Source organism: Parasteatoda tepidariorum, chromosome 7 (assembly GCF_043381705.1).
Source record: "Parasteatoda tepidariorum isolate YZ-2023 chromosome 7, CAS_Ptep_4.0, whole genome shotgun sequence".
Classification (NCBI taxonomy): Eukaryota; Metazoa; Arthropoda; class Arachnida; order Araneae; family Theridiidae; genus Parasteatoda; species Parasteatoda tepidariorum.
The window spans coordinates 34814245-34839025 of record NC_092210.1 but is presented as its reverse complement, the minus strand read 5'-3'; the positions used below and the strand labels follow the sequence as shown (position 1 = coordinate 34839025).

General features: G+C 29.2%; 1 protein-coding gene across 2 annotated transcripts in view; it reads left to right on the top strand.

The window, feature by feature from the left end:
* The window catches only part of LOC107437999 (uncharacterized), a 194696-nt gene that overhangs the window by 146408 nt on the left and 23507 nt on the right, over positions 1-24781 (top strand). For both annotated transcript variants that reach the window (XM_071183279.1, XM_071183278.1), the window contains exon 3: positions 9491-9701. In XM_071183279.1, the coding sequence (XP_071039380.1) occupies positions 9491-9701 (211 nt within the window). The remainder of the gene's footprint in view (positions 1-9490; positions 9702-24781) is intronic.

Below are 24781 nucleotides of genomic sequence, written 5' to 3'. Positions count from 1 at the left end.
GAGGATCAATACCGCACACCCTCGGGCCCTACGCAGACTGATACAAGTGATCACCCACCCGCGCACTGACCGCACCCAGTGATGCTTGACTTCGGTGATCTGCTGGGAGCCGTGTCTTAACGATCAGTCCACTGCGGCACAATTTATAAGATGGAAACGTTATATTTGAGCTCAACAACCAGATAACACTAGAATTGGTTTTAATAGATAGTACTAAAGCTTTTTAATTAAAATTTTTTACCTGATGAAAGATGTTATTCCCAGCATTTCATAATTCAGTCCAATTAAAAAAATTCATTTTTAGAGAGCTTTTAATTAATACTTTTATATCATAAATAAGCATTTCCGCCGTTCTTTATAATTTCAATATTTACTTTACTTAAATATTAGTTTTCGCAATTATTAAACTTTTTAGAATTATTAAAACTCGACTTAATTTTAACGCATAATTTTATGATTTGACAAAATAGTTTTAAAATTAAAGTGAAATTATAATAAAAATTAAAAATGAATAAATAAGCTGTTAGGCGTACTAATAAATATCTATGCAGCTAATATTGTTGAGAAAAATGTGAACATTGAGAGCGAAAAATTTAATAATCTATTCCAGATTAAATTAAATATTATTTAGTTACACAACATTTATCTATTTGATGATTACTATTTAATTAAAGAATACTAAATTAACTCAATTCTTCCATCCATTTTCCTATGTATTTAATGTAATAGTTTATAGTTCATCCAAGTATTATTTGGAGCGAAATATATATCAAATTAGTATAATAGTTATGACACTGCAATTTTGTTTAATTCAAATTCCAGACTGATCATATTAATCATATGCGAGATGCGTGAGTATACAAATAAATGATGTCTATTATTATAAACTAACACATCAAATCTCCATTTTGAAATATTTTGTTTGAATTAGAAGCGGAAGAACGGCGCAAATGTTGAAAACATTAGTCGTATAAGTTACATTAAATATAAAATCGTTCATTTCAGCGAATTATTCCGTTAAACTAAACAGACAGTATAAAGAAAGAATATAAACAGTTATATCTATAAATTTAGGCTTTATTTAGCGAAAGCATTTTAAATATTTAAAAAATATTAATAAACTTTGTTTATTTAAAATAGTTTAGCTACATCTTATATCACTTATTTAAATATTTGTTGTACTACGTTTTTTTTAATGATTTTTTTATTTTCAACAATAAATTCAATAGTTTTGTGAACATCAATGTGTTTCAAATCATTGAAATGTCTACATTTTATGATACATTAAAGATACATCTATAAAACATGATACATAAAACTGTATATAAAAATGCGAGGAAGGAATTTTTCGCAGTAGTTTTCTACTATTTCTCCAGAAAATTACACTAGTCCAATTTGGTGGTTTAGGGAAGCATTTTCTAATACGTAATAAACATTTCTTCACATTTGTTTCACATTTTCTTTCATTTCTCAATTTCTATACAATTTTACCAAAATAATATTATAATTTATAATTCATGTTATAATTTATCAATTTTAATTTTGTATTCCACCTAAAATAGTAAATTTAATTCTGCTTTACTTTTGATTTGTCTTACTGTTTAATTTGTAAGGCTTAACAATTCAATTTACTCTATTTTACAATTAAAGAACACTTTTAGAAAATCAGTCATCTATTTCTCTCATTTAATGAACAAAATAATTAAGTAGTTAGAGTGCAGATGATGGCCTCACTGTACAGGATGTTGCAGTTACGAAAAGAATGACCAACGTGTAAGCAGCACTGATTATGTTTAAGAAATTTCATTCTGTTCTTTCAGGTGACACGAGGACAATGTCATGCTTTCATATTCTGAGTACTATCTGAAGAACACCCAGGCACATAATCATCCCTTAGAAGCAGCACTTTTGATTTATTTACCGCTGCTCAGTTATGAGAATAACCCTGAAAATTAGCACATCAACGTAATTTAATTTTAGTGTAGGCACAATAAGAAAAATGCTTGTTAAGAAAATGTGATCAAAATCGTAATATACTTAGTTTTTTACCACAGATTCTTGATTGTATAAACTGTTCAGATGTTAGCTTTTCATGGAAAAAAGTTATCAACATCATTAATAAAAAATAATCAGTTTACTTCGAAGAATGTTAAAATTTTATTCCGTAGCCTTCAAATCGATCTACATACAATTATTTCATCAAGATAGACGAACTAACTTAATATTACTTTGCTTATAAATTTTGACTTTACCAGTTAAGAATATTTGTTAGTTTATCTTTATAATAGGCTTCAATTATTGATAATGCATTTCATATCCAAACATGTAATATTAGCATTTTATTCTACAGCGAAAAGAATTGATCGCAAATGTTTTTCGTGTATCTGAGTGTGTTTGCGTTATAGTATTAAACAGAATGTCGCTAAAATGAAATGCTGGAACCTGGAAATTTTCATCTTATTTAAAGAAAAAAGCATTTACGTTATACAGCAATAGTTTTGCATCTTAATTTTATTATAAATAAATATTTCTGAACAACTTCAAGAAATATTTCTCATTTCCATCTTAAATTTTTGGGAGGGATGCAAACATTAACGAAAATAAAATATCGTATTTAAGAATATTCTGCTTATTGTTATACGCAGACGACAAACTAAAGATTCGATGAAAATGCCGTCCGGGTATCCTGCTGTGAAAGAAATAGAAGGGAAACTTATAATGAAAGGGAGAAAAAGATATGCCATCATTGCTTTAGGTATCCAAAACGGTGCATCTATTGTTAGAACTATAACAAAAGGGTTTTTTGAAAAGTCCGATTAACCCCCAACAACTAATGTCGTTTAGAACATTCCAGAGCTTGCATTTGCAAAGCAATTTTCAAAGGTTTTCTCGTATTATCTTTTTCCCGGCGGAAATCATTTTCAACGATCGAAAGTAATGACATAAAACCCCTAACTATGTCGTTAAAATAGAAGAAGAAAAAAAATCAGAAAAAAAAAATTGGGGAAAGATAAGGCCTAACTTACTAACTACTGCTGTGATATCTGCTCGTAAAGCCCCGGCTGAACGTACTTTGCTTTATTTTAGTTTCACTCCTAGAAATCGAGCTAACATACTTTTTTTATGCCTTTTTTCCATACTTTTTTTTCTCAATAAATCGATATATAGCGGTTTCGTTTCTAAGAGTACTATGCTATTTTTTCCTCCTCGATAGTAGTTTAGTGCACTTGTTCACATCGAGCTATTTTCAGTCCCTTTACTAACAATAGTTGATGCTTGTAATAATGCGGCTGTTGATGCTAGGTTAGACATGAGATCGAAGATCCGTATGTGGTGCAAGAGGAATCGTTTTCGAGAAAATCATAAACTTAAACAATGAAAACACATCATGATGAAAAAGAAATCTTTAAAAGAATGGACTGTTTTACGATTTTGAGATAAGGTTTTGCCATGTCCTGTAAAGAAGGGTATTTATTAAAGTGTTTATCTGATTTTTTTACTCGTGTCTTGTTTTTATTTATCTTTGCAGAATATTAAAAAAAATAGAAAGTAGATTTTCTTTTATTTGCACAATGAAATCTATTTTGAAAAAAGTTTTGTAAGAGAAAAATAAACGGACCCGGCTTTAAATTTGAAGTTTGAAATCAGCAATCAGATATCAAACATAAATTATTGATTCGGGCTAAGATTAAAAAATAATGTGAAAATAAAAGTGTTAGTGTTGATAAAATGTTGTTCATGTCAATTTTCAGCAGATTAATTATAGTTAAATTCATATAGTTCCATTAATATGCAAACGAAGAAAAAATTCCGGTATGTAAAAGTTTCCCTCCAGATAAATAACTTTCAGACTAACATGCCATTAAGGGTATTAAAAAGTTCAGAATTTTTCGAGCATTGATCTAAATTATTTTCTTTTAACAAGTGTAGGTTAGTTTTTAAAATAATTTTAGTATCAGCAGTTTAATCTAGAGAAATACCAGTAGTTATTAATATTCTTTACTTAAAATAATTTTTAAATGAACTTCTATTATTAACATTATTTTCATAATTCGAGAGTTTGTAGACTAACAAGCACGACAAGGTGTGTAAAAAATTCAGGATTTTGTTAGCCCTAATATAAAGTATTTTTTTTTTATTAAAAGTGCTCCCGTTTGGCTAGATTTTTAAATAATTTTAATAACAGTAATTCATTTAAATTATTTTTCGAATAGTCCACAATAGTTTTTCAGACAACTGATTTCCACTGTATAAAACGTTTGCAGTTTCTTTTCATAATGTACAACGTTTATAGAAACAAAACAATTCCTGTTTTTTTAATCATTATAAAAGTCGAAAAATCTGTCTTATCTTGCTTTGGAAATATTTCTCAAAGTGTTTTTTTTTTCTTCCTTTTTCTTACATTTCTTTTATTTTAAATTTAAATTCCAAAAATAGCACAGTAAAATCAAGCAAAATCTGTCGCCTTGTTTTCCATATTGCTAAAAGCGACTCATATCAATTTTCAATATTTGCATAGAAAGTCATAATCTGCATATCCAGTTCTTCATTCGGAATAATACGTGTAGGAACACAGTTTATGGGCAAGCACAAGTGCTACAGAACTTGATATTTACTTCATTGTACAAAGAGAAATCCCACTGACAGCAAATTTGCCTCGACTAATTTCACGAAAGCCATCGTGTTATGTCTCACTGCAGTAATTGGACGACCGTTAAGGTAAATCGATATCTCTGTGCTCGGAGTGTGGGTGATTTACATGAAATCAAGGTAATCAAAGGTATTGTCGATCGCATCCCATTTACTTGCGCAGCTGTTCGTGAGGATAAAACCTTCCTCAAGGCAATATTGTGTTTGTAACAGGTCCACAACCATACGAACCCATTATCATCTAAGGTATTATTACACCTGACTAGTCACAAATGTTATTTTCCAACTCATTCTATCCCACTGTTAACATGATATCGTTACTTTCAGTTCCTGTTACTATAGTGTTATAGTTGCTTTTATCGTTAGTTTCAAATTAACGAATAAGAAATTGCATCAATATCTTTATTAAGTATAATCAATAAGCTAGGATATACATTCTATTTCAGTATTTGTCTTAACTTTTTACTCTTACGCACTTAAATTGTTAACCCCTTTTAGGCCAAAATAGAATTTTTATAAAACATACTAAGATTTTTTTTTACATCTGCCTAAATTACATTCATTAACTGTTTGACACACATCTAATTTATTAATCACATTTTTCATACCTTTTTTAAATTATCTTGAATTAATTTAGGTCAAAGAAAGCACTTAGTATTTTAAGTATTTTAAAAATTCACGGTTATGGAAAATAGCATGAAACACGGGTGTCTTTTTCTGCGTTCAATATAGAATCTTACAAACACGGCTAACTTCAAAACAATAATTTTTTTAATTTGCACTTATTTCTGCTATTTAGACCTAAGAGAATTTTTTTTATTTACAAAATAATAATGAATGAGAATGAAATAGAAACTAAGCTATTTTTTTAAATTTTATATATTATATTACAAATACAACTTAGGTAATCTAAAAGATTTTTTAATATCTAAGGAATAAAAAGCTGCGCATATGCACCATTGGCGCAATGAGAGGACAAATCATTTAGTTTAGTTTGCAATACAACGTGATTGTTTACAGATATTGCCCTTTTATTTCCACTGTTAATATTTGTTTTTATGTATTAGAAAAAGTGTAAGCTACTATAGAATTTAATGGATTTATTTTAGTAATTAATAAGCATTCGACTTTAGTGTCTAATAATATTTTTAATATATAATAATAATGTTATGCCGCTTAAAATAAGTTAAGATTGAAATAAGAGCAAGAGGATTTAGTTATGGATTCGTATAATTAACTTTATCAAATATTCTTTATAAATTAATCAGCAAATTTCTTCATTTTATATATAAATATATTTTAACAGATGTTAGATTCTAGATAGATTCTTTTCTATATATTGATAGATTTAAAAATTTAAAAAAGGGACAGTTCGCGAACTCTTTATAATTTTTTTTTTATCATTTATATTAAGATTTTTGTTGTTTGAACACCTTTTGCATTGCAAAATAACGTGTCCAATATAAGTTTTTTCCTACATGGAATAATTTTCATTATTTAAGCAAAAGTAAAAGCTATGCATGTTAAAAATTCCATATGGCGTGAATGAAATAGGTGATAAAAATTGAAATAAAAACACCAGTTCTCAAGAACAAAACCTCAAATTTTTTTAGAAATATCATATTTCGTAGACAAATAAAAACTGTTCTCCAAAACATTAAGACACCCAATAAAGAGCTTGAAACTATAAATTTAAATGCAAGGAATGAAAAATGACAACTTAAAAGACAAGAGAACATGGAACTGCACTTTTCATAATCGTTAAACCTTTGATACTAATTATATTAGAATATCTTATAGATTCCGGTATAATAAAAAATAAAAGTAGATTGCAGATTACCTTAAGATATTTTAATATTTTGTTTCATTTAATAATACCAATTGACCATGATCATTTTAAAAGTTGAAGTGAATTTAAAAAAAAAAAGAGTTTCAAGAAAACTCTTACAGTTGTTGAAAAATTTTACAGATGAGTTTTAAACTGAGCACATGGCAATCAGAAAATGAAAATATTTAAGACATTTATACATTACTGCATAGTTTTGTTTTTTCACATTGATGAACATTGTGAAAAATATCGGAAGGTGTCCTTAAATTTATAAATTTCCTAACGCAAGAACTAAATCACAATTTGCTACCCAACACAAGAAAACAATTATCTGATTAAAGAAATCTTTAAATACATCAGTCTTAATGAATATAGGTTTTAAGGGAAGCTAAAAAATAATAAATCAATAAAAATTTTAAGATTGATGTGTACAAAAGCATATTAGAATCTAGGCAAAGGCATTTCAGATGAGCAGCAGCAAAACAAAATCTACGAATAAAGTAGATATCAACTTTGTTTCAAATTAAAATCCATGCCAATAAATGTGTTTATCTGCTAGATTAAAAACCATATTTCACCTAAAAAATACAGTATATTATTGTGAAATCGAACTTCTCCTTATTTCGCTGCATACAAATTTTGCTTTTTTACGAAAAAAAATGCTTGAATCCCAGCGGTGTTTGATCGATACAAATCCCGTTTCCAGCTTGCACCAACCACATTGCTGACTTGAAATATTCTCAGTGGTTGACGGATCACGGATTAGAGTACCCTTTTCGTCAGGCAAACCGTAAGAGGTTCTCATGGTCTTCCTCTGTAACGAAAATTTGGGTTAGTTACATTAAAAGTCCTCCACCAAGGCAAATTTCACCTAATAATTGATCTAGGTGCTCCCTTATCTTCTGGATTGGGTTCAAAATTACAAGGCTATGGAGTTGAATGTAGTCGTAAACCCAAAAACTGCTTTCCAAAAATTGGTCGTAAACCCAAAAATTGTTCAATGACGGCTATGATATGAAATAAAACCTACCTTTAAGAGCCTTGGTGGCTCAGGAGCCATCACCTTTCACTGAACCGGATTTGAAAATATGCGATGGTTGGATACCAGCGATGGTTGGTCATTATGAAATCCACGTCCGACTCGCATTGACCACAGTGCTGACGTAGAATATCCTCGGTGGTAGAAAATCATGGATTAAAGTCCCCTTGTCGTCAGGCTAACCATGTGAGTTTTTCGCGGCTTCCTCTATATGTAACGCAGATGTGGGTTAGCTCCATCAAAAAGTCCTTCACAAAGGCAGCTTTCTCCTAATACTTATCATCTAGGAGCTCGCTATTCCTCTGGGTTGATTTCAAAGTTGCAACTCAATGGAGTTGAATATTAGCAGTAGTTAATCCAAAATTGGGTCGGCTGTTCATTGACGGTTATAAATCTACCTTTCAATAAAAAACCCATTCTAGATTTAATTACTTTCCTTAGAGCCACTAGTAACGTAATTCAGTTAATCATAAATTGACAGCGTAACAAGATATATACACACTTTCAGGAAACACGGTTTAACATTAGACAATACTGCCCTGCAAATTTGTTAATTAGGATGTCAAATTGAATATGTTTTCGTTCATTTTAAACCATATTACCAAGTAAGCAATAACCGACAACTTTACAGAATACGTTATTTAGCTTTGTTTTACTACGATAGCATGATTTTACTTTATTTATTTAATTTATTGAAAATTTAAACGATAATTCGAGTCAAGAAGATTCAACATTTCTAACAATGTACTACATATTTTTAGACTGCCGAAAAATTCACACTTTTCGAAACATTTGAGTTCTTTAGGCAAATATAATTCCTCGATTTGCTGCAAAAAACATTTTTTATAATAAATAGATTTTACCTTACATTAAACGTTACACTAAGCTAATTTCAACTACTTGGTGACACTGTGGTTTGTAAGGAGAATTGTCACGCATGCGCTGTGAAGCTCAAATGGCGTTAAACATGGAGTTAGGAGAATTCATAACAGCTGGCGAAATTCTTAACAATCATAAAATATGACAATTACCGAGAATCATCACTTTTTCTTAAGAAATAGAAATGTAAGTCAAAAGAACAATAAAAATATATTTTTTCAATTCTAGAAGCAAAGTACCACGTCCAAAATGGATTGTGATGTAACTAAATATTTAACACTTTTGAGGATTACTTATTTCCTTTTTGATTTTCTCCCGGAATTTTTAATTAAATAATGAAACAATTAAATTACAATTGAATAACAATTAAATAAGAATTAAATGATGAATTTTCTGAAAATACATTTTATTTTACCGAATCATGGAGCCATGCAAGTGTCACAACTAAGCAGGTGTCATAACAGGACGAATCTCAATAAGGCTTTCAAACTATAAAAGAAACAAATGTGCAAATTAGATTCAATCTATTGAACAGCATATGGTAGCACAAAGCTGAAACGATAATAAGTGATCCTATTCGTTATAATAGCATGACCCATACATATTATAATGGCTTATACGCTTCCCACAGGTGTATTTATTAAGATCAAGTTTGTGGGAAGTTATCTTCCCAAAGCCGATGAAAAGGTTGAAAGAGACATGTAGAAACTTATTTGTATTTCTTTTTAAATAAAAATGCTTTTTCTGTTTTGTTAGTATATTTTCAAATCTTTAATTTTTTTTTCTTTGTTATTTCTATTTTGAGATGGAAAGCAGAAACGATAATACGTGTTCCCATTCATTATAATAGCAGAATGGTAAAAAAAGGAAAATGGGTTTTGAGCTTCCCACAGGTGTATTTAGTAAGATCATATAGGTGGGAAGTAATTTCCCCGAAGCCCGTGAAATAGTTATTAAGTATACGCAATAACAGGATTATATGCGAGTGTCAAGCTACATAAGAAGTTGTTTTGTATTTGTTTTTAAATAAAAATGCTAAATTTATTTCGTTAGCATGTTTTTAATATTTTAGTGTATTTATTTATTATTTGTAGGTATCTTGGGTGAGACAGAGGGACCTACATATATTAACTGTTGGAAAGTATACTTATACTACTGACCAAAGATATACTTCTATTCATATGGATGATACCGATGATTGGACATTGGAAATCAAATATACGCAAAAGCTGGATGCTGGTATATACGAGTGCCAAGTTAGTACTGAACCAAAAATGAGTTTACCCATACAGCTAAATGTCGTCAGTAAGTAGTATTAAATATTTTTTTATTAAATATCATAGCACAAAATATTAGTTAAAAATATATTCGATTAAATGACCATAATTAAATTGGAAATTAGGCTAGTAGATTAAAATATCAATGGAAACTGAATTCAAATATTTCAATGGAAACTGAATTCAAATATTTCAATGGAATTTAATATAAAATCAGATCTTCTAGATCTTCTTAAAAATTAAATTATAACAACAAATAATTTCATCAACAAATAATTTCATCATATATACTGATATGATAGTAAATGTTAGCCTATAAACAAATCTAAGAGCCAAAAAAATAATCACATAAGATAAAATAACAAATCAAGTAGCAAATTAAATTCGTAACGTTGAGAAGAATTTATAAAAGAAATATTAATTTTCTTGAAAGTAAGAATATAAAATTTTTAAATTTAGAACTACGTTGCTCTAAAATAAAAAATTACGATAGTTTAAACAATATAACTAATTTAATTATTATGGATTTACGGTTAAAATGATCTCATTTTATTTTGATTATTTAATATCTATCAAAGATCAAGGGGAAAGTAACATAATTAGCATTCATATAATGTATTAAAACAAAGTTAATCTTCCAAATACCCATAATATAATTTTTTGGATTTCTTAGTTATATTTTGAAACACTATGAATGGATTAAATACGACAGAACATATTAGAAATTCATTTGACGTATGTCAATTGGTAGTAGTAAAGACATATGTCAAATAAACATAATTCTTTTGTGTTTTAAAACTTTTTTATGAATTTGTTACAAATTAGGAACTATAGACATATAAAGTGTAAATAAGGTTGTTAATTTGTAATCTAATATTTCTTTATGGATAGATAATATAAAGCAGAGCAAAAAAAAAATTATTGTTAGGCTGAGATTTTTTAAGCAAAGTTATTATAGTAAATAGAGTTAAACTTTGCCAAATATGCAAAGCTACAAATCACTTTTAAGGGACAAATACCGTTATGATTGAATTATATATACATCTTTATATTATGTACTTGTTTAGAAAACGCAAAATGCTGATGATTTAAAGCAAACAGCATTAAAATTCGTTGTTCTACATAAAAACAAACATAAATTGTTGCTTTTAAATACTGATAATGAGAAGTCTGTTCGATGCGTATATTGCTTAGGTTAGCTCAAACTGCCGTTAATTGAGTATAATGCTTCTAATATAACGAGGAGTACACATTATGCCATTAGCAGGATGTAACAAGAAATCTCAGCTTAAGATAAGGTCTTTACCTGAAGCTATGTTTATGTAATCTGGAAGCATCAGTTTATATAATAAAATGCTAGTTAGCAAATAATTTATAAACTTAAAGAATTCAAAAACTATTCTACTCATTTATCAGTTTTTGAATGTAAATAATACTATTATTTGGTGTGTTTAGTAAAAGGATTAGGACTTTCCCAAAAATTGCTATTAAATCGAGAAAGTATCATTTTAATTTATTTGAGTGCGAGATTCAATTTAAAGGGATTTATCATAAAAGTAGGAATTTTTTATTCAGTTAATATTTTATCAGCTCATATGGTCTTTTGTTATTTTTTTACAATGCATAAAATAAGGAAAAATTTAATAGATGTATAAAATTTAAAAGAAAAAAAATTATGAAAGCAGTTTAAATGAAATCAGCTACCGATTTAGTGAATTATTACTTTCTAAGATTAACCTAAAAACACTAATTAATTAAAGAAAAATACGATATTTTTTTTACGAAGCAAGAAACAAAACTTTTTTTTCAATTTCTGAGTAAATGCACGGTATAAAAGAGTTTCTCAATATATGAATCAAAACATTAAATAGTAGGAAACTTACATTTTATGATGTTATTTGCATTTGGATATAATTTTTTTTGTGAAAAATCCGCAAATCTCAATTTTTAACAAACAGTTATTTTTATAAGATATTTAATTTAATGTTCCAGCAAACATAAAATTTATAGACCGCAATATATATTTAATTTCATTTTTTTATTTTAATCTAGTATTATAATACTTAATTAAATATTAAATTTTCAAATATCTTCTGAAGGACGTCTTTGGATTTGTGTTTTCATTTTCAGAAAATTTTGAACAATATTTAATTTTATACAAATGATAGATTAATTTAAAAATAAATATATTTCTATATTTATCAATCCTAAAACCAATGAAAAATGTAAAAAAAATTTATTTCTCTCTAAAAGTGACTGATAATAAGAATTTATTTGCAGCAAAAATTTAGTAATCTAAATACTCTGGTTAAACATTTAAAAAATAATAGATTTAACTTTTGCCCCAGATAAAAGTTACAAAATATGAATTTCATTACGGCAGAGGTCATTGTAACAAGAAATACAATTAAATTCAGATTAATTTTTCGTTGCCAAGCGTTGAAGTTTGATCTAATCTTTCAAAATAATGCGCAATTACTTTTTCCATATAAGTAATAAACATTAAAATTTTTGTGTACTTAAAATTACAAACCATTTTGACTGTAACTTTTAAACCATTTATTGTATGTTTAGTAAACTATTTTTGTATGTAAACAAAAATAACAAGAAATATATATTTCGAAAAAGAAGTCTGCTTAAAGTGGAGGAAGAAGGTAAAAATATATTATACGAGTTTTTTGTATCTTCATGTGCATTACGCTTTTTATACATTGAAACTGTCATTTTTCATTGTACAAAAATAGTAAATAACAAGTATATTTCATTTCGTAAAATCTGCTTTTTCTGCCGTAAATGTTTATTGGTAGTTTGAAGGTTTCATTAATGCGAATCAATGCTTTGATTTAAAAAAAAAAACGATAATAATGAAAATTAGTTCCATTTAATCGACGGAAAATGAACTGTCCTTACATCTAAAAGTGAATATGGTTTGATAGATGAAGAGTTTACTTAATAAATCTAAATAAAATAATAAATGAGATAATTCCTTAAAATCTAAGTAAATAAATTGAATAATTACTTAAAGTACATATAAAATGAAGAATTTAGTTTTTTGACTCAAACCCAAAATAAAGAAATTAACCGAAATAAGCCCAAAGAAATTGTATGGAAAGTGAAGAAGATCAAAAAAAATTAAAATAGCAAGGGCCGATTTCGAACCTAAAAAATTATTTAGCTGATACTATGTCCCAGTTAAAAATAAAATGTATTTGGGCTATTTTCAATTAAGGATATATATATATATATATATATATATTTTGGTTTTAGTTCGTTATCACTAGAAAAATGGAATTGTTCCGCAAAAATCTTTTCCACCAATTTAACCGTTTGTCTTGGCAATTACTGTAAATATCTCTGTTCAAGTTTGTATTTTCTCTAATCATGGTAATATTATTGTAAGGCTACCACAACGACTGCTTATATTCAAAATGTTTTTAACTCATTTTTGTAATTTCATGATGAACGGGATAAGGCAGCTGCGCGGCCCAGGTGCCCAGTTGTTTTTAAATAAAGAAGAATAAAGAACCGATTGTCTCTCTGACATTTGATATATCTCTTTAAATTATTTATGTGTAGTGGTTGACAAAATTCTTTGAGTTTGATTTTATTAAAATGTCAATACACTACCTTTGCTGTTGCCAGAGATGCCAACTTGCTCCGGACAGCAAATATATATTTTAAAGTGGTAGTTTATCAATTGTGATTCTTGGTTTAATAAATTCAATTTAGTAGATTTTTATCCACCACTGTATTTAAATAATGCGTAAGCTTATATATTTCACCACTTCGAAGTACTAGTGTTAAGCTATGTCTCTTAAAAATCAAGCAAACATAGTCAAATATTTGCAAAATTTACTTCGTAGTTACTTACCGTTTTTTTAGTTATTTCGGCCTGTCCTGAGCAGTTGGCATCGCTGTGTTACTAGTAAACATATTTCCTGAAACTACGGAAATTTCGTTGTAGTTGGTAGTAAGCATTACTACGAAATATGAGTTTAACAGTTAAAAGGTTAAGCACTGAAATGGTGTGATTATAAGCAAGGGTGAAAGCGAGACGGAAAAAGAAAAGACTGGTAGCAAAATCATTTCAGTTATAGCTAGTTTTCGAGAGGAGTTTATTTATTCTTTTTTCGTTTTTCAAACTCTTCAACAATATCTACTTTATCTTGAAAACGAAACAGTTTTATATGTATGCTAAAATTATAAAATAAATCTTGATAGTTACCGACATTTTATTTTTCTCGGAAAAAATTCTAGAATGAAACGTCTTTCGTACCAGTTTTTGCTTTTTTCCGTCTTGCTTTCAGCCACGATTATAAGGGTAGCTTTAAAAATAAGGAACATTATGGACTAATACTATTTTTATAATTGTATTCATGTTTTTATTGCATAAAAAATCGGGTGTTAATGGGCTAAATTGCTGCTAAAAGTAATTAGAGNTATATATATATATATGTACACAAAGGCTCATGTTAAAGAAGATTTGAATTAAACTCAAATAACTGAAATGCACTTGACTTGGGAACCAAATGGGGAGCAGTAAATGAATATACAGTTTCCAACTTGACTAAAGCTTGCTCATACTAGAATGCACTATTAAGAAATTTTGCTCTAAAATGGTTTTGAAACTGTTATATTCAACCATGCAGTTCCATGCATGCATGATATAGTGCAACCATGCATGATATAGTTCTTAAACTGTTAATTACGAGAAAAATCGTCTTTGTACAGTTTTCCTCTAATACGGTTGAGCAACCGAAATATTATCCGCGCCAACTAGGCTAACCTTAAGAAGTCACTTAGTTTGGTGCAGACGGGTACATACTAGAGAAGCGAGGACGAATTTGTCAATCTCATGCCCGGCTGAAAATTCCGGTGTTTACTCAGAAATGTTTCATCCATTATTTTAATTTATGAAAAAATTCCAGTACTCCCCTATTGATGACCCTTGACTAATGGAGTACGAAGCTTTCATTCAAGCCCAAGTAACAGAACTTTCGAGTTCCTATACGCGATAAAATAATAAAGCCGCATTCAACAGTTCATTCTACACGACTCTGTATCCCAACATTACCCTATACTATTATACCTAACTTCAAAGCCCAATTAAATTTTATTCTTTGGTTTCGATATCATGCTTAGTGTAAAAAGTTACAGAACCATATAATTTTGTGTCCAGTTATTTTCCCCCTTTATACTACTTCCCTTTGCAATAACATGGAAAAATCAGTTTTGCTAAGCGGAGAAGATTGCATATATAATTATGATATTATACGTGCAGAACAGTCTGTGGGTAAATTACAGAAGTAAGTAAAACCCTTGAAATGATCAGAAATATAATCTGAGAGCTGTGTTAATTCCATGCAAATAATAGTTCTTTAAAACGACTCAAACTCTTATTTTACTTCAAGCGAAGAAATACATAAAAATGTAACATTATAAGTTTTTTGAAGGATAGAGTAATTTAAAAATGCAATTTATGACAGATTATTCAACTCCACTACCCACCATTATAGGTAAAATACATATAGCTCCCTTTTAAGTACACAATGCTAATTCGAAAAACCAAATTTAAAGGTCGGTACAGCTTGGTTGGTAGGGTGTTGGATCTATGTCAATGAGATCGTAAGTTAGATCCCCGTCTGCTGAAGAATCATCCTATAGTAAATGACAAATGGTACACGTTGAATCTTTAGGGTAACAAAGTCCTCTATGTTCCTTAACAAATCTTACCCCTGGAGGTACTGAATTTGAAATTGATCATTCTCTGGTTCGAGTCAAAAATTACGATCTGTGGATGAATGAATGGATGTATGAATGGTTCCCCCCTGTAAATAGGCTGTGACTTGTGGCTTTCCTATTCTAGGCCCGAAATGGTGACACTGAGAAACAAGAAACACACCATCTGCCTTAAATTCGCTTCGTTCCACCAAACAGGCTCACTGGCATTGGCATATGATATTAGAAACAGCAACAAAATTTAACAAAGACACTACACAATCGGTGTGTTGTGTAACGACTGCTGAGGCTTAAGAAATATATACATTACCCTTTTTTCTATGCATGCAGAAGCAATAATCCGTCTTTATAAATTTGTGCAAGTTACTTAAAAAACTCAAGAGCGAATACACTGATCCTGATCGTGTTCTTTTCTGCAGTCTGCAAATTTTATTGGTATGATTTATAAACTATTGCCACATTTTGACGTCAAGTAGTTAGCCCTCATTGGTTAAAATTCAAAAGTTTAGTGTCTAAAGTCATTGGTATAGATTGAAATTTCCTTGATAACTTTTGCCAAAATATTTGCAACTTGCTTGATATGTTTTAATAAAATACAATAAAAAATTGCTGCTGATACCTAAATTATTTTATGCTGCTAATCTAACGATTATGATGTTAATCTAACTATAATGATTAGTAATCTAACGAATTGTAAGTATACTAAAAATCTTAGATTTAATTAAATGTCTGTAAAATTAATAAAAAATAAGTAAAAATTATAATATTAAAAAAATTAAAAATCCTGTATAATGAATAATTTTTTTCTGATATAAAATATGTAGTTGCATACTTATGTATACACAAAATCTTTTTGTTTTATTTGTTAAATAAATGTTTGCATTATATGTACAATGCAATATATCAGTAAAATCGAAGAAACATATTTAGGTAAAATGTAAATCGTTCCAAACCGATTTGAATGATTATCATTTAGTGATATGTTTCAAGAATGATAACTAATTTTACTACAAATCATGAACTTGCTATATCATGAACTTGCTATACTAAAAATATAATAGCTTAATTATATCATTATTACAATTTATGTATGACTAATAAATCATTCGTACCTCTTTTCGGCTACATCTAATTATTTATTTAGTTTTGTCTTACTCTAATACTTTATTGTTCGGTTTTTTAGTTGGAAAATTTGCGTTTTCTTTATTAAATCTATTTTGTGTCCCTCATTTATATCTGGTGAGTTTCTTAACAATAGACATCGACTTTTGAGTGCATGAAATACACAGCTCAAAACATTTAAAGGATAATGTTGTCTAAGTCTTGCGTAAAATAACGGTAAAAGCAAATTTTTTGTTGCTGTATAAAATGGTAAAAGAAAGTCACAAATGCAAATTTTTCTTATTTTCAAACTTAGCAGTATGTAAATTTTGAGTTTGACGTCGAAGACGACGCTTTGGCTGCAGCGAATTTTATTTGGCTTTCAACTTAATGTAAGACAAAGCTGAAAAGAATGATCGACATTCAGTAAGCGAATTGTTTCGATGAGTACGATGTCTCAGCGAAGTCATTTAACCGAATCAGAAGCTAGGCGAGTTACTGGGGAGGGGGGGAGCAAATACAAGCCAAAGTAGCAGAAGCCATTGGAGTTTCACAAAGTGTGATTTTCAAGATCTGGAACCTTATTTTTGTGTGCTTAAGGTCAAGGCAAGGGCATAGACGTGTAACAACACCCAATGAATATTGCTATTTAACGCTAATGATTTGGAGCCACCGAAATAAGAATGCCATTCCTCTTAAACACCTTCACACAGCTACTGGCACCATTAGTTTCGACAAATACTGTCTGAAACAACCTTCACGCTGTACGTCTGTATGCTCGCCAACCAATGGTGTGTTTCACGTTTACAGCAAGGCACCGTCGCTCCAGCAGGGAGTGGGCAACAAGTCATGTGAACTTGAGGAGAAATGAATAGCACAATATTCTTTTTTCTGACGAGTCCCGTTTTTCTGTTCAATCTGATAATAGGCGTACTTTCATCTGGAGGGAACGTGACACTGGAAACAATTCTGCTATCGCGCAGAAAAGTGTAAGATTTGGCTGTGGGGGACTGATGATCCATGCTGGCATCTCCATTGTTGGGCGCACCGATCTCCATATCATTCAAAATGGAGATCTGACCAGCCGCCGATATAGCGATGAGATCCTGAGATCTATTGTAATCCCTTGCGCTGTTACAATCGGAGATGATAATTGCTGGCCACACTATGTTAAATAGGCGAATGCTTTCTTTGGATAAGGGAACCGTATGAATGGATTGGCCAGCGTGTTCTTCGGACAGGAATCCATCAAATCGAGCATGTTTAGGAAATTCCAGGCAGACGAATTTCTGGAAACCTACCATCACCACGAACTCTCCAAAAACTGGAAAGAGATCTCCAGGAGGAGAGGGAAGAATTCCACAGCCCCTCATTAATAACCTCATTGACTCAATGCCTCAGAGGTGTTAAACGTTCCTGGTAATCCGGGGAAACCGTATCCCTAATTAAAAACGCTTTTCTTTTTAGGAAACACCTTTTTCATTTGTTTTTATCATATGCACAAAATGTGTTTTATTTTCCTTTCGTACACAAATGCTCAATAAAAGGCATTTTTTCTTCTAAGCAAATGTCATTTTTATATCATATAGGCTACTACATCTGTCGATAATGTATCAATCATTCAAACAATTTCCACAGGTGCAATATCAACCCTCATCTTCAATGTTTTTTTAACTGTTTTGATAGTGTATATCAATTATTTCCCTCTTTATAATTTTTGAAACAAATGAAGTTACATTATCGAGGATATTTTTTCGCTCTAATTTCTTTTTACTATTCATTTCATGAATGTATTTATTCAGTTTTTTAGAAGCCTAGTCGAACACACAATAAAAACTAGAAACGTCTAGAAAAACATTTTTTTTTTAAATAAATTTTTTACCAACAGTTTCTCGCTCTCATGTTAAATATATTTAACTTGAAATTCCTTTGGGTTGTTTCTCTACACAAAATATTAGCAAAAAGCTGTTTTCAAAGTATAATGTTTCTTTTAATTATAAATATATTATACGTACGTAATGACCAATTTAAAATAACATATTTCCCCTCCTTTACTTTGTGCAAGTCCTAACTGCATTTAAAATTATTTATTTAAAATAGGAAAGGGTATTACTCCGTAAGAATACAAACCCATTTTATATAAGTAAATCACATTGCCGTAAACGACTTTATAAGATAGTCAGTAATGTTCTTGCTGAAGAATTAATTAAGAAACGTGCTTTAGTTGATACTTTACAGTATGTGCTTACGCCAGCAGGCATTTAAATTATTTCATCGCTTGAAAATGAAAAGAAAGAATCTGAAAGAAAAGACCATTTCTAAGATGCTGATTTTAACGTTTAAATATAAGGTACTGGATATTTTACCTGAAAGCTTCATTATACTTTTGAGTTTCCTTAAACAAAAATTAGAGTAAGCTATTAAATCTCTTTTGAAAAATATTTAAAATATGCGTGGCATCTATTCAGTTCTTAATTTAATATATTAGGACGTTAAAATGCACTTTTGGAAGGTTTTTAAGTATTCGTTCTTTTTTTCGAGTTAGTAAGGGTTGTATGCTAAAACCACTTTTGAAAATATGTTCTGCTGGCTGGAAGATATATAATCTAATTTGAAATTGGAATGGCTGAAAGAAAACTTATTTAAGTAACATTTCAAAAATTTCAATTTTGAAGATTTTAACTTAGTATTTGAGAGGAATTTTCTTTTGATATAGATTTGTAATAATTTCGATCCTAAATTTTAGAATGTCTGTAAAAGTAAGTCATCACTTTTTTTTGTAGTGCTTAATTTACTATGACAAAAAAAAAGAAATAAGTAAAATAAATGAAGAAAAAATCTTACTTGTTTATATTATATAAAATATGTGATTCATATGTTTAAATCACATTTTAAATTTCACTCTTAAAAAATAGATTAATATATTAACTAATTCTAAATGAATCAGGATATAAACCCATACCCTCCAACTGCTACGGAATTTCCGTAGTTTCAGAAATCTTCTTCTCAAACGGTAGCAAAATTAATTTCTTAATATTTAAAAAAAATTAATTTTAGCGTAACTTGTACACTATTACTTATAAAAGTGCAGGCCATAGGTCTGGATTCTTAAGTTCTGATAAAAGTTTTATGAGAGATTCATTTGCTTTAAAAATTTCTACTTTGGTTCGCTACCACTAGAAAGAATTATTTTCAAAATCCTCATAAGTTGGAGGGTATGTAAACCATTCAAATGTTAAACCCTTGGGTAAAATTGTACTAATATTTTCCTGACACGCCCTTCTTTTCCATGGTTTATAGAAGGAAAATTAATTTTTGATGCTGGAAAATAAATCTTAGTATAATAATCTGATTTTTACAAGAATTCATCTTAACGGATCGAGTGCTTAGTCAAAAAATATGATAATTAATTAATTCAGTTATTACTTAAAATTAGAAAATCTGGCACAAAGAGTTGCGTTCTCTAACTTATCATGCCTTGATTTCACAAGTTTTCATTTTTCATTCTCAAAATAGGGGAAGATAGTTGCAACTTTGAAAGTATGACCCCAAAAGTTTAAGAATGGAAGCGATCGAAACTTCGGGCCCCTTAATGACTTTTTTTTTTTTTTAGCATTTCTGCCTTTCAAAATAGTATATATATATATATATATATATTTAATTTGTGTTTCTCAAATGTTTAACCAATCTCTTTTTGGATTTGGATTCTGTGATTTTAAATATTATTGAAGAGCAAATGCATAATAAATTTTTAATATTAATAGTTATAATTAATTATAACATAATAAATATAAATAATTATAATATAATAAATATAAATAATTATGCATAATACATTTTTTCTACCATTAGGAAAGAAAACAATAAATACCTATAAATAATTGTAGCAATAATTTTATACGTGGAATTATCTCTTCAGATGAACAAGTTTTATAGCTGTGCGCGAAAATTATATGATTTATTTGCTTGATTTGTTCCTGAATTAAAAAAGTGTAATAGATTTTTGCGTCTGATATTGCAATTTAAAATATTTTCAACACTAAGGAACACATAAGTCTAGGCCTTTGAAATCGTTAAAATCAGCTCTAACGCATACAAATCTGATCAAAAGCGAAACGTTTTTAAAATATTTTTTTTACTCACTGTAAATTTATTGGAAATGACGGAATGTAAGTACAATATTAAATGTTTTACTGTAATGAATGTATTATACTAAAAGTAATTTTTAAATTAGCTTAAAACCGCAAGTGGAAAAAAATGAGAAACGTTAACATTTTTTTAAAAAACTTAGCTTTCAGTTACGCTGCTCATCTTTCTGAATAAGAATCTTTCTGCTTCAAGATTAAATATGAAATATAGGATTTAAACTTAAGCTTCTACCATTTAATACACTTTTGCGAATTCTAAATGCTATTTTTGATCTTGGGCTCAAACCTTATTGAAATTCTTCTACTTCCGAAGTATTTCATTCATTTTAAGTAATCCTACACAATTTATTGAAATTTTACAGGACAAATGCACAATTTTAAGCATAAAAGTGCTTATAAGAATTTCTTTGAAATAGATTCTGCCTACATAATAGGAAAGTAAAATTAAAAATAAAAAATATAATAATTATAAAATACCCATCTGAGATCAAATCCCAGATATCATTGTAAGGTTGATTTTAATGCAAACCTTTTTTACAAAACTCCAAAAAGGTTTGTAAATTAGCAAATACCGCGCAAGATTGGAAAAATGAGAAATTTAATAATGTTAGTTTAAGAGCAATAAGGTTCACATTAAGCACAAACACCCGTTTTAAATCGTGTAAAAAAGTGGCGTTTGAGAACCTTAACATACGAGGATAAAATCGAAAAAAAAAAGTTTTGCAACAAAATGTATAAAATTATATTTTTATGAAGATTTATGCCTGCTTTTAATAAATCTTTAAAAACATAATATTGGCATTGAAATATTTCTGCTTTGCAAGAATAATATTTAACCAGACAACCTTATTATGTCAATCAAAAGGAATCGCAAATACAAGGTTAACTGTAAGGTTGCTTGCTCTCTGAGGATAGATCTCTAGTATTGTAAACCAGTATTGTCGCCAGTATTGTTGTTGAAGTTTTTATTATTATTACTTTAAGAAGGAAATAATTAATTAGCATTTCATAGATTTAATATGTTATCGAAATTCTGGTCTAATCTGTTTCTTTCTTCTTATTTAATTTGTTTAATATTTATTCTCTCCAATATTTGAAAATCAATAAGAATTTTTAATCAATTAATAATATGATTCTGATGTACTGTGTGTGCGCAAAAAATAGACCATCCTGGAATAACTTTTGATCTAAAGATTGGATCTTCACGTTCTAAGATTCAATCTTAATTACTGGAGAAGGTGATCTCAAATATGCTAATTATTAAGAGCGGGTGATATCTTAAGTTATGAAATCTGAAACAGAAACGTACTTTCTCTGAATGAAAATACCTGTTATTTTGCGGAATCGGATTTCTGATTCAAAATATAGGATTTAGCTATAGTCTGGAAAATATGGTCCGAATAGTTAAATCATGAGAGTAAGCACAGGCTTGGACCGTTAAAAGTTAATTTAACTTTTTGGGTATTTAGAATATTAATTTCTTGAAAAATTTTTAAGCTAATCGAAAACGTTTTGCTCACAATTATAAAATTCGTTTATCCAAAGATAACTCCATATAAAAATAATTTAAGTAAATATTTATTATTTCTTTTTTTTATTTACGAATGGTCGAAAAATGTTGAACAGTTAAGGTATGCAAATTTTGCATCATTTCAAAGAATTTTAAATGGCATAATACAAAATTTGAGCACAATCGGTTCCTGAGAAATTAAATTTCAAAAAAGTCAGAAAATGAAAATTCGATTTTTCAGGGACTATTCAACGGATTTCACACGAATTTTGTATTTAACCATGTAAAATTGCATGCTTTAAAATAATGTCAAAAATTGTATACCTTACAATTTGGACTTTTATTTAATAAGTAATAAAAAATAATAATTATTTAAAAAAATTTTTTTGGTAAAGAATTGATAATCTTTAGCATATATGGCAACGTTACTTTTAAAAAGTAACGAGTAAAAGTACAAGTATTTTTAAAAAAAGTAACGAGTAAAAAGTAAAAAGTTCTTATTTTAAAAAGTAACGAGTAAAAAGTACAAGTAAAAGTACAAGTACTAAACAAAAAAAGTAACGATTTAAAAGTACATTTCTAGGAAATCGAAAATTCAAAGTAACCTAAAATTTTATTGAATAATATTCTTATGTTCTTTAATGTTTTTGCAAAATTGTTGTTATTTATTTAATTATTTTTAATTTTGAAAGTTATGGATATTAATTTATTTTTAAATTCGGAAGAATATTATAATATAATTTTATAATATAATCGTATAATATAATTTTAAAATCAAACATAATTTTAATATCAAACTTCTTATTAATTTGCACGAAAAAGAAATTTTATCTATTGATTGTAATTTTTAGTTTATTATTTTTATTTATTTAAAACCATTGCCATTGATTTAAAATTGTTTTACTCTATAGAAACGCGTTTTAAAAACACAAACATAAACAAAGCAAACACGTGGTTTCAGATAGGTTTGTGATCTTTGAGCTAGAAAAAACTAATTGAATGTGCAGTATAAGTTGAAACAGAGCAGTCTACAGTTTCATTTGTAGCAATGGCTAATGCTGAAGTCATGCGAGAAAATCATTTTCCGAACATTTCTGTCTAACGGTATAATTAAAATTTGTAAACGAATTTTAGTATCAGCGGTTAAATTAATACCTTCGAGTTTTCAAGAGTTAAAATAGTTATTATAATAGTTTTCAATAGCACAAATAGTTCTGAAGTTCTAAGAGATTTGACTGGGCGTTGTCTGACGAGGTCGGGCATAAACATAATTTTAGTAAAAAATGCAATAGGTAAAAATATATTTAGTGAAAAATGTATTAAGACAAAAATGTATTATTTGTGAGATCGAAAAGAAAACTGAAAAACGTAATAACAAAATCCAACATTTTTTCCAACATCAAAAGAGTCGTCTTTTCCCTTTCAGGAATGAAAATTTTAAAAGGTCAAGGTATTAAAGCACGAAGTTAGCTGTGAATGCATATATATTACACATTAATTTTATAAATTAAAAAAGCATAAGCATTTTTTTTAATAATTTTTTTTTTTAGAAAGCTTACCGAGTTTTAGAAAAAAGTAACGATTTCATTCGACATTTACGTTACTAATACTTGTACTTTTTCCCTATAAAAGTAACGAAAGTACAAGTAAAAGTACTAAATTTAAAAAGTAACGAAGTACAAGTAAAAGTACGTACTTTTTACTTGTACCGGCGGTACAAGTAACGAAAGTAAAAGTACTGCCATATATGATCTTTAGATAAACGAATTTTATAACAGTGTGCAAAAATGTTTCTATTCACAAAAATAATTTTCGTGATAGGGCGAAATAGGAAAAGAGTAAAATTAACATTAAGGGGTCTAAACTTTAAATCGTTCTCCGGATCAAACTAAAGGGACCATATTCCAAAAAAACGTAATTTTTATTCAGAAAAAGTACGTTTTTGTGTATGATATCATTACTTAAAATATTGTCTGCAATTGTTAATTAGCATACTTGAGGTCATTCTTTCTATCCTGAAGATCCGATCATCAGATCGAAAGTTATTAGGGTGCTTTTTTTTGGGGGGGGGGGNGTACTCCCCCACCAGAATTTTATCAGAGATATAATTCGATGAACAGATCTCACTAGTTGCTGTACTTGTGAAAGACCGGGAGAGCTGCAATTAAGGTCACCGGAGTTTTGAGTGCTGATTGTAAGAGGTGTATTAACATCACAGTCGAAGTCGCAGCTCCTGTGTTGCCATTAGCAGTCGTTGAGAGTGTAGACGTTGTGTGAATGTGAGACGAGACTGAGAAGCAACAGCGCAGAAGGTGAATGATGCATTCACAAATAGCAAGTCAACCGTACAATGTGGACTATCCATCGAAGTAGGCGTAACCGTTGAGAGATTGCGAAGTGGGCGTTACTTGCGTGATCAAATCACGTTCGAATGTCACCAATGTGGGGGGCGGAGTTAATCGACAATACCAGCTATATCTGCGTACGAAAAGTGTAAGCGTGACCTCGCCAATTCAGCCACATTGGCATATTTTCCTTCAGCTCATCCAATCTCCATTACAGTCAATGCTTCAGAACTTTTCTTAGGCGCAGTCTTACAAGCGCACACGC